This window comes from Tenrec ecaudatus, chromosome 14 (genome assembly GCF_050624435.1).
Source record: "Tenrec ecaudatus isolate mTenEca1 chromosome 14, mTenEca1.hap1, whole genome shotgun sequence".
Lineage (NCBI taxonomy): Eukaryota > Metazoa > Chordata > Mammalia > Afrosoricida > Tenrecidae > Tenrec > Tenrec ecaudatus.
In genome coordinates this window covers 71990572-72008177 of record NC_134543.1, presented here as the reverse complement: position 1 = coordinate 72008177, position 17606 = coordinate 71990572, and the positions used below count along the sequence as shown (strand labels likewise).

General features: G+C 42.8%; 1 protein-coding gene across 1 annotated transcript in view; it reads left to right on the top strand.

Annotated features, from left to right (window-relative positions):
- Positions 1-228: 228 nt before the first annotated feature.
- Positions 229-17606, top strand: part of NPAS3 (neuronal PAS domain protein 3) — a 98618-nt gene continuing 81240 nt past the window's right edge. Inside the window, exon 1 of the mRNA XM_075532212.1 lies at positions 229-256. Coding sequence (XP_075388327.1) covers positions 229-256 — 28 coding nt within the window. The remainder of the gene's footprint in view (positions 257-17606) is intronic.

Here is a 17606-nt window from a genome sequence, read left to right as displayed (position 1 = left end):
CATGCCTGATAACCTAGGTTCCTGAAGAGAAGCCAAAACAGGGAAAAGGTAGTTGTCTCCACAAAGCCAGCTCCCGCCTTCTAAGCCAACTCACAGCTTCTGGTGGAAGGGCACTCATGTTCAACATCTGAAGACACAGTCCCTGGTCTTAGTCGCTGTTTTGTTTCAGCATCAAAACTGGCTCTGATAACCGTCCTGTCAAGCTCCTACCAAAAGGTCCAAGGGCACATGGCAGACAAGTGCCGCATGGAGTCAGGTATCACCCAGGAAAACGGAGTTAATGGCCCACATCAAGCGGCAGAATGCCTCCCATTGACTTTATGACACGTACAAATCCTGGGGACAAAACAAAACTACTCTGTTCTTTCAGCGAGACGTCGCAGGGTGTTGAAGTTAGACTTAAGAAAATAGCGGGTTGGTTCTGATTCTAGGAATAAACGTGAGTTTATTGGTACCAGCAAGGTCTTCTGTCCCTTTCGATGACCCCACCTGAGAACTCAGAATTCTAGGCTTTCTTACTGGTTTTCAATCCTGCCTTCTATTCCCTGGACACATTCCTCAGGAAAGAGAACCCCGAGCCATGCTCTCAAGCCCCTCTGTTCCGTTTCAGCTTTTATCGTGTACCATTTGCCAAGGGAGATGCTTCGGTTACTTATCAGTTCAATTTGCTTAAAAGGAAGTGGTGGCCTCATAAAATGAGAAGCCTAGAGTTAGGACAACCAAAAAAAGAAAAAAAACCAACCCACTGCCATAGCGTTGCATCCAACTCAAAGGAGCGCTGGTGGGGGTGTGCCACAAAGCCAGAGAGTCATCCCCACCAGGGGCGCCAAGGTAGCAAGATGAGGCTCTCTGCTTCCCTAAAGATTCACAGCCTATGAAACCCTGTATGGGGACAGTATGAGGCAGAATTGGCTGGATGGAAGTGGGAGTTAGCACAAACCTGGTCGTTTCATTCAGTGGCTCGGCAAGAACATTAAACCCCATATACTTTGCATCTTTCCACCCTCGTCAGCCTTACTCCCACTTATTTCAGTAGCAAACAACCACATGCTCACAGCCATGTCCAGATAGACAGGAGGTCTGCCTCCCTACTGTCTCCCTTAGTTGAACACAACTTCCCCTGAAGCCCCACCCAGGAGACTCCCACGAACTTCAGTGGCTGATCTACAACCCTGCTAAGGCATCCGGTCGTCCTGAGAGGCAGCCTTCAAGTCTCTTTTCCTCCAACGTCCCATAGTCAATCTGGCAGCTGCTGCTCCAAGTGCATCCTGACGCTGACCAGCCTTACTCCCATCTCCCCGCGGATGGTGGCAGTAGCCTGCCCACTGTGTCTTTAGCTTTGTTCCGTCCCCTTCTACTCTGTCCTAAGAACAAGTGGCAGATGATGCCGGCGCTACTGAAAACACCCCTGTGGCTTTGACATTGCACTCAGAGTTAACGCCAATTCTCCCAAGCTGCATTCATGTTAGGAACCAACCCTTCCCAGCCAATTATCCCTACCACTCTCCCTCCCTCACCCCTCTCTTCTCATGCCACAGTGGTATTCCTTAAACACACGATGCACGTTTCTACCTCCGGGCCTTCACCTAGGCTGTGGCTCTCAGTTAAGAACGGGCTCTCTGCTACTAGCTTTTGTACCTCCTTCCAGTATGTAATTAATGCTACCCTGTCAATGTAGACTTTTCTGGCCTGGTTATTTGCAAGTACAATTCTCTGTGTTCATGGCCTGCCTTACTGGTCAATGTAGCATACTCTTTACCCCAAACCATATCAGGAAGGAGCTCTGTTGAACGAGTGGTTAAGCCCTCAGGCTAATCAAAAGACAAGCAATTCTGCCCCATAAAGATTAACCCTGTGGGGCAGTTCTGCTCTGTCCTAGAGGACCACTGTTAAGTCCGACTCAAAAGCAACAGGTTTAGCATACTACCTAGTTTATTAATTCTTTAAAAACAAAAATACAAAACAAGATTTCCTAATAGGGACACAATAGAAATGGCTACATGTCTGTTGACTGGATAAATAAATGCTGAACCCAGTAAAGAACGGGCAACTAGGTCCACGATGGCTTTGATCAGCCATGACTCATGTGTGGGACTGAGCCTGCCTCCTCTGAAGAATGTGACTGGGCATAAAGAAATGGGAACCTTAGGAGAGGGAAATACTCAGAGAAATGGGGCGGGGGGGGTAGGAAAGTGCAAGAAAGGAAAGGGTTTTGCATTTGCACCCAACAGTACTGCCCACGTCCCCGCGTGCTGAGCTGCGCTGTATGTCGTCATTGATCCTAATCCTTTAGGGTTGGGTTACTTTTTTTAATACATCTGACTTTGGGATGCACCTGACAATAAGATACCATCTTATAATTATGTAATTGGTGGTATTTGTTGATCCAATGTCTAAAATAGTCAGCTGGTAACACAAAGGTAAGCAGATCAAACCCCTGTTGGAGGAGAAGGTTGTGTCAGCGTGTTTCCAGAGCGCTGTACAGCCTTAGAATCCCCATGGAGTTCATGGCTCATGAGTTGGCATCACTTTGCTGGCAAAGGATTTGCTTTCGTTTGGGTTTGTGCACTTTTTAAAAAAGAGCATCTCTTTACGAAGACAGTGTCTTAGCCTCAGTGAAATCCCGCAGTAGCCCTGGGCCATATGTGCTGACCCAGTGTGGAGCCAGGCTGAAGAGCCTGCTCATCGCTGTCTCTAGGCATGTCAGTTCATCCTAGTAAGTAAACAAGTTCCCATTATCTCATGATTTCCAACAAAGCGGGGCATTCTCTTTTTCTGTTGCCTTCTCGGAGGGAGCTTTGATTTAAGATAATGTCCAAGCAGAGAAGCCTCATTCAGCAGTGTCATTTGACCTAGATTGTATGTTTTTATGGCCTAAGCCAATTAGTTGAAGTGACTGTGACCATTACACGGACCTGTGACATTCCTCAATAATATTGCATCAGTCAGCCTGGAACAGCGTCTGGCTTGTGTTTGTCATCTGGCTCTGATCATGTCTTCAATTCTGATATTGATATGATGTCTTGCTGTTCTATAAAATAATGACCTTTGAGTGCTTGAATTTAAACCTCTCCGAGTTCCTTTATTTCAGTAAGTTCTTGGCACTTGATGGAGCCATGTGCTTCATCTTGACTGTTCTGAATACTAATCTGGGATTTGGTGGGGAGGGAGGTTTGTTTTGTATTTATACTTTTAAATCTACTTTAAACATTAGGCTAGAAGTTAAATTTTATGAATGATGCTTCTGACGTGGTTTCTGGTGGATGGACAAATTACTCTGTTTTAATCTCTATTTGTTCTCATCTGTATGCGGAGGAGTCCTGGTGGTGTGGTCGTTCTGTGTTGGGCTGCTATCCGTCAGGTCAGCATTTCGAAACTACCAATGACTCCTCTGGAGAAAGACAGAGATTTCTACTCCCTTAAACTGTGACAGTCTCGGAAACTCACAGGGGCAATTCTATCGATTCTGTGGGGTTGCTTTGAGTAGGTATCCACTCAATGGCAATGAGTGCCTGCGGTGCCATCGACCTGTGCTGGAATGGGCTCAGGGTGCCAGACCCACAGGCTACAGGACCAACCTTCACCCCCAGCACTAGCATCTCTAGGTTTGGTGTCTCCCGTACCAGACTGTACAGAATCCTTAGTAATGTTTATTCATTGTAATAATAAATTGCTTAACGATAGTATTTCTTAGATTATATCCACGCTAATAACAAAGTAGTTTTGTAAATTCTTCCCATGTAAAATTACAGAATTAGTATCTATCATTTGTTGTTTTCTATTTTTCTTTCATTAATACTGCAATAACGTTATTACAAAAACATCGGCCACAATGAAAACAGCAGCGCATACTTCGAGCACCTGCGGACCAAACCACGTAATTCAATCATCTTGATCTCTGCGTCTGATGACAACCGTCCCGCATCAGCAAGTGGAAAAGAATGAATCCGCATCAAATTTCAGTCTTGTAGAGATTACAGCCCTGGTGGGGATTACGAAACTGGGCTTTTGGAAAATGCCTGTGGTGTTATCGCTAACTACGCTTTTATAAAAGAGTAAACTTCAGCGGACACACTAAGCAATCATTTTATAGACATTCCTTTTGGTACCACCCCCACTGACAACGTCATCCAGTGCTGTCCTCCCCCCCCCCCCTGTAGTGACCCCACTGATCCCTGCAGCCAAACTGGGCAAAGACTACTGCGGTCCATTGTTGCGCCAACTGCCAACACGACCCACCCTATGTGTCCACGGGGAGTTCTGCTCCATAGGGGTTTCAGTGGCCGGATTTTTGGAAGTGAATCGCCAAACCTGAATTCCAAGAAACCTCTAGGTAGATTCCAACTTCCAACCTGAAGGGTAGCCAATGAACATGTTAAGCATTTACCTGACGTAGGGACTCTGGGGTAAAACTAGACCTTATTAAACATGGCAATTACCCAAAAAAGGGCAATACCGTATCTCACAGATGGACAAGAGATAGCATCTATGTAATTCACCTTCAAATGTGTTCATCCCTGTGCTTTTTAAAACATGTTTTCACTTTCCAGGCCTGAGGAAAGCGCAAGTAGTTTGCACTTGCAAGCTCAAATCCATCGTGTAGTTATAAGAGCAGCATTCCCAGTCCTTCTAGCTTCTCTTTTCTGACCTTACTTCCTGAGTGGCCCCAGTTTCCTCTTTTGGCGCGTCCTTTATTGATGCTTCATTTTTACATAGCTTTCTCGTGTCCTTCAGGCCTTTCTGTTGACCTTCTCTGCCTTCCCTTGGCTGGTGCACCTGGCTTCCAGCCCCACCTTGTTCTCCTCGTTTCTTTCCGCAGAATGCTCTTCTCACGCCCGTGTGTGCATTTCCGCGTGTTCACATTTATTCTGAAAACCAGCAACTGTAAAATTTGCTTACCGTCTCCTGGTCAGGTTCATGATGACTTACCCATCTCTGAAAGTTCTCAGCCTAGACATTTTGAGCCCAGTTATTTTGAGGGTGATAGAACTAGGAATTTAACATGTGAATTTTGAAATGAAAATACTAACATGTCTGTAGGTTGTTTTTTTTTCACCCTATGCACGTTTGATGTGGTTGTTTCAGTGCCAGGTACCTCATAAGCCTTCCCCAAACGTGTGCTATTTAAATCTAACTTACATTCATCAAATGTTACCTTTAGATGGATGTGATTCTTCCAACAACCTCATGAAGTTAGGTAGGACATATAATATTATCCACTTCATAAGCATAAGGGAATCCGTGATGAAGAGGTATATGATCGGACGGAAGACTCCAGGCTTGTTTGCTTGCTAATTCTGGCCGAGCATCCAGGACAGCTAATTCAAATGCTAAGACCCGATAGCCATGCTGTTGTTCATGTGAGCCGCCATGGTCCTGCTCACTGTAGTCATTCCAGGGTGGACTTGGCTGCTCTGGAGCCGGGGGAGGGCTGTGGTGAGGGAGGGCCAACCAAGCAACACCATTTTTTCCTACTCCTCGGGTAAGCCAATAGTCCTAAAAAACAGGTATCAGGACCGTCTCTACAGAAATGTTAACGAGCAGCAACCTTAGAGGTTAACAGTTACTGAGTGTTTTTCATGGGCCAACCTCATTATCTCCATTTACATAAATAAGCCTATATAGTCCATACTAAAGGGCTACATAAAATATATGCCAAACAAACAAACAAAACCTCACTGAGTCGAATAGATGCCAACTCATGGTGACCATGCAGGACAGTGTAGATCTACCCCCCGTGGGTTTGGGAGTCTAACTCTTTCCTGGAGAGTAGAAAGCCTCATCTTTTTTCTGCGTTGCAGCTAGCGGTGTCGAACTGCTGACATTGAAATTAACAACCCAAGGCATAACTGAAACACCACCAGGGCGCTGACTGAATACATAATCTTGGTAAGACGTTACCCAAAATGTATTACAGAGAACTTCTGTACATCCTCATGATGGGGATGTACAGAAGTTCTCTGTAATACAAAAAAGAAGCAGTATCAGAGATAAAAAATCAAATCGAAAGTGAACTCACTAATCCAGTTAAGATTCTGTGTCTCTATTTTAGACCACAGGCCTGACTGATGAGCCAGTTTCCAAGTTAGTGACATTAGAGAACTAAAACATGTAAAGATTGCCTTCCTGTCCTCAGTCCTAACAGCCTTCTTTCCACAGAGAGGTAGTCTTTGTCCTCACGATGATGTAAAACTTTTCAGTGAGACCCTTCGTGTATGCTTGTGTTCACGGTCAACATATAACAGAATTACAATCAGAGGATGATTGGGTGGCACAAACTGGTAAGCTCTCAACCACTCACCAGAAAGTCAGCAATTCCAACCCATCTAGAGGTACCTTGGACAATCTGCTTCTGAAAGGTCCCAGTCTTTCAAAAACCTACAGAGTACAGTTCTATTCTGTATCAAACGCCGGGGAGGGGGGGGCACTGTGAGTGAGAATCGACTCAACACTAATTGCAAAAACCAGAAACAATGAGAAAAGAGAGGTGCCCTCATCCAGGTAGTAGAATAATCATGTCAGTTAAGGGGGACAGTTTTCCCATCGCCAAAATCAACCCCAACTAAAGAGAAGCAAGTCATTAAGATAATAGTAATTATTATAACTGATGTTTGAGAGAAAACGGCTTGGTTCTAAGTTTACTGAAAAGTTTCCCTTCATCGTTGAGTGATTCTCTTTTGCTCAGGCCTCCCAGGAGTACAAGCCTTTAATTTTAATTATATCTTGGCATTCTCATAAAGCAAGCAGCCTACTCGGGTAGTATTTATTACCTGTTAGAAGGCATACTTATGAATATGCTTCATAAGTTCCAACTGCAGTGAGCTGCAATGGGTCTTTTCAGAGACAGAAGGGGTGAGTTGGAGCACCCAGAGAAGAAAAGTTGCTCATTAAGGGGAGGTTTGTTATCCGGGAGCATATAATTACGGTGACGGCCCCAGCCTCTGTGACAGGCAACACTCCGGTAGCTGTTTGATTGCTGCGTGGTCAGGGATCAGCTCCTGCTACAAGATGTAGCCACATTAGTGTGTTGGTGAACAGGTTAGAAAGTAAATTACGGCAGCCTTTCTCGAGCACATTACTGTCGGTCTTCATTGTTTTGTTTTTACTGTACATCAGCAGGACTGTGGCTTCTGAGGACTCTGTGTGACAGGTTAGGCATTTTATCCTTTGAGTAAACACTCATCATGGTGTGAAGAAAGTGGGGCATTGGAGAATTTTTCCTAGTCTTTGAGAATTCCACTCTTCCTTTTTAGTTTGCTCCCAGGGCTCATCGGGGATACATATATTAAGCCCTTTAAATAGTTCATAATAAATCTTTGTCTCAGGCTGATTCTGACAGTTTTTTAAAGAGTCTTTTAAGAGCGAATCCTCAATCATTTGTTAATCCATGGGGTGATCTTCAGACTTCGGGAAAAAAATAACAGCCTGTGCTCTTGGGTAGTGCAAACACAATGTAGGATAAAAATACAGAAACAGGGAAAATCCCAAGAATATCACCTTACGGAGATTACATGTTCTGCATGTATCTAAATGATTCCTTTATTCTCTCCACCAAGCCAGAGAGAGAGTGAAAAATAATTGTCAAAATAGCAAGGATTTGTTCCTTAAAGATTTTGGTTTTAGACTTATATGCATCTCATTAAAAAAAATCAAGTCATCTAGAAAAAGAGTATTCTTTTTAAACTAATTTTCTTAGAGAAAAGATCATTGCTTCTTTGTCCTTGTTTCTCTCACACACACACACCACCCCTAGAAATACTTAACCACACTGTGATTGTACGCGCTTGGGAGAGGCATTCTACATTCAAAAGGATTTGTAGGTATTGGCTATTTGGGTTTACGGCACTCTGAAGAGCACAGATTTCAGTAGGAAGACTTGTCTAGGGTGACTTTACATATTTTAGTTTTAGCTTTAGAACTGAGCAACAAGCAAAAGCAATATTGTCTTCCACATAATTAGTAATAATCATTATGATACCTATACATGAAAAACAACTTAACCCCTCTCTACAAAAGAAAATAGTGCTTGCTCTCCATTGTTTATGTGCAGATGATGGACTATTGGGGTACACTTTAGATGTATTTCATTTTGCTTGTAGATGAAAAGGATTAAGGGGCACCCCGAAGAACGCAGGTCCAGCTTTAAGTAAAACACAGAGGCCCACATTTCAACAGGGGCATTTTCTCCATGTTTATGCCTTGCACCTTCCTGTCATCTCTAAAATGTCACTATCAAAAAATACTAAGACATTTACTAATGGCATGCAAATGGGGTTTGTTGTGGATAAATGCAATAATAAAATAGGGAAATGGGCAAAAGGATAGCCTATTGTTTCAGAGGCATTTGTTCTCATGTTAGGTCAAATAATCAAAGCCCTAGAGCAAGGGTAGCTAGCTATAAGTACCTGGAGTCCCTGCAGTCGAGAAGATGAACCACAAAACAATTAGGACAAATGCAGAGTAAGCACTTCCAGTTCCTAGGCAACAAGGCATCTATGGTCTCGGTTGTAAAAATACATATTTGGCATTGTGGAAGATACCATTTAGAGCCAAGGTAATGCTAAAGTACATCCGATAGCTCTATGGGAATGGCTATCACTATGGAAAGCAGGCAAAAAGGCAGTAATTAATATCAACAAACTGGCGTTGTCCCCAGTTTGAGAAGAGGCTGTTTCTACCCCATAGCCCCATTACCATTAGCAATAACCATCCTCTTTCCAAGTTGAAGAGGGTAATTCTACAGTAAGACTAATTGTAAAATATGTAAATTGACACATTAAAAAATGACTTTTTTTTTAGTCCTTACCACTTGGGAAGATCAGACATAGCCTAGAACCCAAAATACAAATGATCTAACATTGTGTTTGTATGCATTGAGCTTTGTAGAGTTTGTACATACATACATATATATATATATTTCTTTTTTTTAAACATTAGGGGCTCATACAACTCTTATCACAATCCATGCATATACATACATCAATTGTATAAAGCACATCCGTACATTCTTTGCCCTAATCACTCTCAAAGCATTTGCTCTCCACTTCAGCCCTTTGCATCAGGTCCTCTTTTCTTTCCCCCCCCCCTCCCCGTTCCCCCCTCCCTCATGAGCCCTTGATAATCCACAGATTGTTATTTTGTCATATCTTGCCCTATCCGGATTCTCCCTTCCCCTCCCCTTCTCTGCCCTCCATCTCCCAGGGAGGAGGTCACATGTGGATCCTTGTAATCTGTTCATATATATATTTCTTGACTAAGATAATAATACTAAATCTCTGTCAGGGCTACTTCTTGCAAAAGATTACGAGACTTTGTTTAGGTGTCAAGCTAGAGCAATGGTCATTGAAACTTACTGGAATCATAAAAGAAAAAGAAAGTCTGCTTAATTAAAGGTTTCAAAAATAGATAACCATTAGCAAAATAACAGATATAGATAATTATTGGTTTAGCTCCCATTTATGACGTCTCTAAATTACTGCAATGTATAAATAATGTTCTAAGAATATTCTCCAATAAATAACTCTCAGTTCTTTGCTAATGATGGATTTAACAGTTCTCATAACTAAAACATTTTGAGAAATAACTGCTTCAAGATGTGTTGGAATAAAGCCATAATAAAACCAGCAAATTCTTGCCACCAGTCAAAATGCCCCTATAGGAAGAAAATAACAAATTAGAAGATAATGATTTGGGAGATATTTGTGGAAATATGCCAACTCACAATCGCCCCTACTCTCGGAACACACATGTTCTCACAGGAAATAAAAATTAGCTCTCTTGCTAGACCCCATATCTGAGAAAATTTGAAAAAGCTTCATCACACCAACTTTCATCTGGATTCTTAATTATGATTGGTTATCTAACACTCTCCAGGTAGAAAGGGCTGGTCATTCTACATTCTTTCTGCCAGCCAAATACAAAATCTCCAAGTCAATCTTTTAAATTCCCTGTTCCTCATCTTTTTTAACCGTATGAGGGCAGTCATGCAGATCCTGTCCTCCATGCTTACCAGATGTAGCAACATACAAATTTGGGAAACCTCAATAAATTTTGAAAGCAATATTTGAGTCACACTTTCACTAAAATGTGATGTATCTGAAATTCAAATTGAACTGGGTGTCCAGGATTGTAAGTGGCAACCCTAATTAGTAAACACTCCTCCACAAGCCCAAGTTCTACTTCTTTAACCTCATTGTAACGACGATTCTCCCTTGGGTACCACTTTTCTCAAACCTTCTTCAGGAGAGGCCATTGCTCTGATACTCCTTTCTCTCCTAGTGTGCCAGGGTGCTAATCCTACTGCCAGTTACACACCATTTCCCCATCATCATTTCAAAACTTGCTCCTTCTTTACACACACACGCACACACAGGGAGCAAGTGCATCCTTTTTGGTTTCTCAGTGCCATTATCCGTCAAAACTCATGTCACTTGTGGACCTTCCACAGCGGGGACAGTTCATGCTCTCTGTGGTGGCTCATCAGGGAGAAAACGAAGCCCCAGATGAGAACGCCCCGGATAGGTAACTACTCAGCACATGGCTCCTCAACTGAACAAACTAAAACTCCGCCTCTGACTTGCCTGCAGCCAGTCACTGACCCAATCACTTCTTGAGTTTCAGCTAGGCTTCATCATTAAGATCCAAAACAATGAAACCATGAAAAGACACGGAAGAAAATTCTAAACTGGTGAGTATTCTTGGATCATAAAACGGACCCAGACTTTCGAAGGTTCAAGAGTAATGGAGGGACTCGATAAAAGGAAAAATTTAGACTACTCTATACAAAATTTTTTAAATGCGTCATTAGCCAGAGTAAAAGGCAAACAAATGGTAGAATATTTACAGGAAATATGTCAGTTAATATCCAGAGTATTACACATACCTATTTTGATTCAAAGGGATAAGAGAAACACAACTCAATTAAGAAATAGTCAAAGTACATAAATAAGTTCATTAAAAATGTGAAATATCCAGTAAATAGGCATTGAAGCATAATTCCACCTCACTGGAAATAAAAATGTAATTTAACAAATGTGCGATATTGTCACATGTTACTTATCAGAGACTTTCACATAAAGTAATTTTTCTTTATCAATGTCTGCTAATGTACTGTTTTTATCAAGTAAGACCACATAATGTAACCTGACAACATGAACACCATTGAACATTACAGATAGACATATGAATTCAGACAACACAACTTTTCTATAAATCAGCCTGCCTGTACATATTAAGTGCTTTAAAAAGCAGTACATGCCTTTTGGCCTACTACTACCCTCTCTAAAACGCTGTCCTAAAAAATAATAAGAAATCAGAGGAAAATTAATTTCAGTGAATTTATCACCAGGCAATGAAAAATTAAAAACCACTGAAAATAGGGTTCTCAAAAGTAAAGTAATAACGTGAGCAATTGTGATGACTGAGCCTTTCTTTTTTTAAAAAAAAATTTTAAAAAGCAAGACACTTATTTGCAACCAAAGTCCCTAATGCCCCAACAACCAATCAGTCTGTAGAATAAATAAATTAACACAGAGATATTACCATAGAGTGCTCCACAGGTGTTTAGTTTAGCAATGTGGGAGAGACAGGCATGATACCAATTCTAACATATATATAAATATAGATAAATAGCAAATGTGACAGCAAAGGTGATCAGTATTAATAGAGATTAAAGCTGGGTCATAAAATTACTGGAGATATTTTCTTATTTTCTATTAAATAAATATACACATGGAAAGTTATGTCTAACTACAGGAAGATCAACTAAAACAAAACCAGTATATAATATTCTCACCAATGCCTCTCTGAACAAAGCCCCCTCATTGGCTATCTCTCCCATGTCACCCCCCATCCTCGTTGCCTTCCCTACCCCTTAGCCTGTCATGCAGTCCGTTTACTCGCCTGCATCTGGTCTCCTTGGAATCCCTAACAATGGCCTTACACTCTCTTTGTGCTGGCTCCCATTCCTGGATAGTCCCACTGGCCCGGTGGCACGTGTACAAATGGCTACGCCATTTTCAGTGGGAAGACTAGAAACTTAATGCACCTGCTCCTCACTAGCGACACCTTTAGGACCTAGCATTTCACAGCCATAGTGCAAAACCTATCTGCCAGTTTTGCAAATTAACCACTGTCTGGCAGTAATGAATGAATACCATGGTGCGACAAGAGTGAATGCCGGAGGTGATGGTTCGGGTTATTTGTCAACCTGATGGGGCCACGATTCTCGGCGGGTTGGCAGTTATCTGACGATGTAATTTGGCAGTCGTTGGATGATGAAGTCACCACCCTCCATTTTCACGTAACGCCGGTTTTCACATAAGGACATGGTCTTTGGAACCTAGCCTCACTGGTAAGCGTGTAGAGAATGGACTCCCAAATGTAAACCGTGTGAGCTTTAGCTCCAGTGCGATTCATTACTACTGTTCTACTCACCATTCAGCGTGGCTGCTTCATCACTTTTCTCTCAAAGTCCTTTCTTCCCACTCCCTATGCCGCAGCCAATGAAGTTTCCTTTATGGAGGATTCTTTTATTCAACACCAATCTTATCACCCATCCTCCTCTGCTTTCTCTAGTCTCACTTGCTTTCCTTCGCCTCATGTCTCCGTCCACCCCCAAAGCTCACTTTTCTTTCTCCGTGGGGATTAAATATCCCTTAGACTATAACTTCCACAGTGACCTTCTATCTTCCCAGATAGAACTCCAACCTCTAACTTCTCAATCAATAAACATACTTAGTAGGTCTATTTCTTTTACCCAAGCTCGCCAAAGGGAAGCATATGACATACCACCGTGTAGGCTCGTGTAGAAGTCGAGTTTTTCAGCACATTTCGTATGCAGTTTTAGGTGCCTCAGCTGATATTCAAGGTGACTTACACTCGAGTACATACGGTACTTCCTCACTCCCCATTTTCTATTGAAATGGCTGGCTCTCACGAGAAAGCGCCAAATAATGGACCATTCCAGTGAGCCTTCCCAACTAGGAGGCACTAGACATGAACGTTCCATTAGCTCCTCCCCTAAGTTCCCATAGGGATCCCTGGTGGGATCGTAGGCAGGCTACAGGTTGGGCTGTGTGAAACGACTAGCTACTCCCATAAGGAGTTAAAGTGTCATGAACCCAGGGAGGGGGTGGAGGGCGTCTACTTGGTCCGAAAGAGTCATACTATGACTTGGAATCAACTCAACGGCAGTGAGTTTGGTTTAATAAAGACAAATCTTTTTTTTTTTAATTTGGAATAAGAGTTCAATAGTAACATCTTAGAATGTCGTTGTCACTAGAATATATGCTAGCTATCCTAATAGTGTGGGGGTTATTTTTGGTTTTTTAGTTTTCTTTATTGTTGTTGTTTTGGGAAAGCCACTTAACCACGTGGTGACAAAGTGGCACTGTGAATTGTGAGCATGGAGGTGAGTGTGCTAGTTTATCCAGGGATATCCACACGAGCCGCCATCTCATCAGTGCGGTCTCAGAACACCTCTCCAAACTGTGTCACTTCCCACTCTGTAACCCCTTATCTGCATTGCTCGTCTTCCTGCACTAATCTCTGCCTGAAATTAACTGTTCTTTCTTTGTGGCCACTCCCTCAAGATGGAAGCACTTTTTAGTCCCAGACCATGATAAACACTCAATAAGCATTTAATTTAAATAATGGAATCACCAATAGCTGAGACAGTTTAACAACCTTTTGCGTGTGCTTACACACACTGTTTAAAATACCAAGATTGCCTCTGAGGGTCCTGTTCTGGGCTGGTGCATGAAGTCCCAGGGACAGGCAGAAGATTGGCTTTTACAGAATTAAAAGACGCACTCTCAACCCACACGTCTGCCTCAGAGAGTGATGCTTTGCAGCTCAGTGGTTTGAATCACGACCTGATCTTTCACCCAGAGCTGCATAGCTGTTTCTCATTACATGGTATTGTTTTAGTTAGTTATGTAGCTTTAGCGCTCAGAGAAGCCAGCATGCATGTGTGTATGTTCACCTCTATCTCTGTAGCCAGACTCCTCTATATAACTCCGTTTTGAAATATTGTATGTCGACAACATCTGTGTCTGACATGGAGATTTGACCAGAATGCTGAGAAAATAAATATGGCCGTTCAAGTCAATACTGGCAACCAGTTACTGCCCCATAGATAGGCTGCCTGGAAGATTCTTGTATATAAAATAGTATATTAAAGTAAACTTACAAAAGCAAAGAGCAATCATTGCAACCATAATTTTTTCTTCCTCTTTGGGATTCTAATTTTAAAAGCATTAAAGAAGACAGCTGTTCATGCTGTGATATGCGCTAAACAGCCTGAAGGATGGAAAAAAATATATTTGTAGCTCATAATAACTATTGACCTTTCTGATATACAATGTTCTCTGTGTTAGCTATTCAGTTCCATCAACAGTGAAGATTGAACATGACTTTTTAATAGAAAACATGGGGTGTCGCGCTGCCTTCACAAAGGTGTTTATGTATTGTTATTTTGTATCGTACTACAAAGACAAAGTCTTGATGCCCTTTGTCTGACATCATGTTTGTCGTTAGACAGAAAAAAAAACAAAGGGAAGGAAAGGGAGGAATAAAAGAAACAGAACGGGGTGAGAGCCCCGGCATTATTGAGTATGTTTTATCTGAGGAATTGGCTCGTAACCACTTTATAGTCGTGATAAAAGCGTAGCCACACTCGATCCCATGCGCAATATTGGAAACGGAATCCCAGCAGCATCCCAGGAGGACACGCTGTATTTTTCTCCCAGAATAGATCCCTCAAGTGGCTGCATTTATAGGGGGTTTCCAATAAGATTTAAAACACTCGCTTGCAGTATTCATGTGACATGTTCTCCGGAGCGCACAGCCAGCTGCATAATGGGTCACATTGGATGTCATGTACTCTCAAGGGCTAGCTTTACAATACCCACATTTTCCCCTTGAACTTTCCTGTTGCTGAGTAGTTGTGTGTAGAAACACCCACTGGTAGCAGCTTGACTCTGACGCTGTGTGTATTTCCCGAGTGGTATCATCCAAACACCAACTACAGAGCAGCAGGCAGCTGTCGAACAGCCTCCTCTCCCTCAGGGGACAGCCTCGCCGGCAGTCACCCCTACCAGGCACAGGAATGCCCCAAAGGCAGCCTGTGCATTCTGATTCTCACCAGGAAGACGGGACATTGCCAGGCAGTCTATGCCGCCAGGTGGCATGGGTGGAAGGATTTTTCCCCCTCTCTCTTTTGGGGGACCGATCATGTCTCCTGTTGCTTTGAAGGAAGTTTATTACATCATTATTGAACCGCAATTATTTTCACTGTTCTGCTCTGAGTTTTGGTTAATGATTCACAAGTTCCTAAACAAGCCTTGGTAGGGGGCAGGAATCAGTCCTAATGAGACTTAAATCAATCGGGCTTAATTTAAGTACTGGCTGTAAGAAGGTGGATTTCTGAGCCAGAGTGTCCTAGCTGGAACTCCATTGTCTGCAAGGGGTGGTAGAGCTTGGGACCGAAGACAGGGAGCGTTCCTGTCTTGTCACCGTGGCTTCGGATGCATTCTCACGTGCTAAAGGCATCGCTCCCTTCTAAGTTGTCCTGGCACATGGTAGGGGACAGACCAACGCTATCCAAATCAACACGTCTCAAAAGATAGCGCGCAACGCATTCTCTAATATTGGGCCGGGGGGTGGGGGTGGGGGAATCAAGCCAATCCTTTTCTTTAAATTACCAAACCCACTGGCTCTCAGAACAACACTGTGCAGAAAACAGTCCCTGGGAGAGGGTGCAACAATCCCCTGCCCTCACGAAGACATCTTAGGCCAAGAGATTGTTTGGCATCGGCAGGTGATAAGGAGAGACGTGAACACAATCTTAAAAGTAATCATCTGAATGCCACGGCGTATCAACGTTCATAACTGAGAGCCTGCTTACAGAAACCCAAATTAATCCTAGGCACTTGGGCTGGCTAGAGAGGTTGGGGGAAAAGAAGCATGGAATAGATACAACCAAAGATTAGACATAATCCCTGCCTTTCAAGATCTCATGATCTCCTAGATGGAACTGTTGAAAGCTCCTTTTGAAAACTGTGGATTTAAAAGAAATCAATTAAGAACATACCTTTGAAAACAGAGGACGTACTTATAAAGATCCACTTGGCGGGTCATTTTCTGTCCACCTCCAGATCCAACCAGGTGTTAGCATGCTAGTGCTACTCATGTATATGCCTGTTACATGTCAACAGAGCTACAAACTTTCCAAAAAGAGGTTCTACATGGATGTAATACCAATCAACTATTGTATAATAAGTGTCCTCAAATCTTGGTAGCTCAATCAAAAGAAAGCATCGATTATTCCATGTTGTTTCTGTGGGTTAAGAATCCCAAAACAGCTTGTCTGAGTCTCAGTTCAGGGTTTCTCATGAGGCCATAGACAAAATGTCAGCCACAGGCTTCGACACCTCACCCCTGGACTTTTTTCCACTGGACTGCTTGAGTTTCCTCCCAACATGGCACTTACTGATTGCCAGAATAAATGATCCAAGAGAAGAAGCCACCATTCATTTTATGACCTAGTCATACTCCATGCCCCACACTATATTCTATTTTTTAGAAATGAATCACTTAAGTCTAGCCCATACTCAAGAGGAAATGGATTAAGCGTTCCTTGTTCCACAGAGTTTTCAAGAATCTATGGGCACAATTTTAAAGTCCCACCAATGTCATTGTGGGTAAACATAAAATCCACTGGGACAGTTTCTGTGAGAAAGGGTTTATTTTTCCTGTGCTTGAAAAGGTTACAGCCAGGAAGACAAGATATGAAAACAGATGCCAACTACCCTCAAGTACTACCTTAATGCAAGAATACTTTGTTCTATTAAACTGACATCCCATGATGCTCACCTTCCCAACACGATTGCTAAAGACAAAGCGGGTACATAAGCAAATGTGGTGAAGAACCTGATGGTGCCCTGCTCTCAAAAGATGTAGCATCTGGGGTCTTAAAGGCTTGATGGTAAACAAGCAGCCATCTAGCTGAGAAGCAATAAAGCCCACATGGAAGAAGCACACCAGCCTGTGTGATCACGAGGTGTCAAAAGGGATCAGGCATCATCAGAACAAAAAATTCGTATTGTAGAGAATGAGGGGGGGTGCACAGTGGAGACCCAAAGCCCATTTGTAGGCAATTGGACATCCCCTTAGGGAAAGTTCTCGGGTAGGAGACGAGCCAGTCAGGGTGCAGTGTAGCAACGATGAAACATACAACTTCTCCCTAGTTCCTAAATGCTTCCTCCTCCCCCACTATCATGATCCCAAATCTACCTTAAAAATCTGGCTACATCAGAGGATGTGCACTGGTACAGATAGGAACTGGAAACACAGGGAATCCAGGGTGGATGATCCCCTCAGGACCAGTGGTGTGAGTGGCGATACTGGGAGGGTGGAGGGTGGGTGAGGTGCAAAGGGGGAACCAAATTATAAGGATCTACATATAACCTCCTCCCTGGGGGATGGACAACAGAAAAGTGGGTGAAGGGTGATGTTGGAAAGTGCAAGATATGACAAAATAATAATTTATAAATGATCAAGGGCTCATGAGGGAGGGGGGAGCAGGGAGAGGGAAAAGTGAGGGG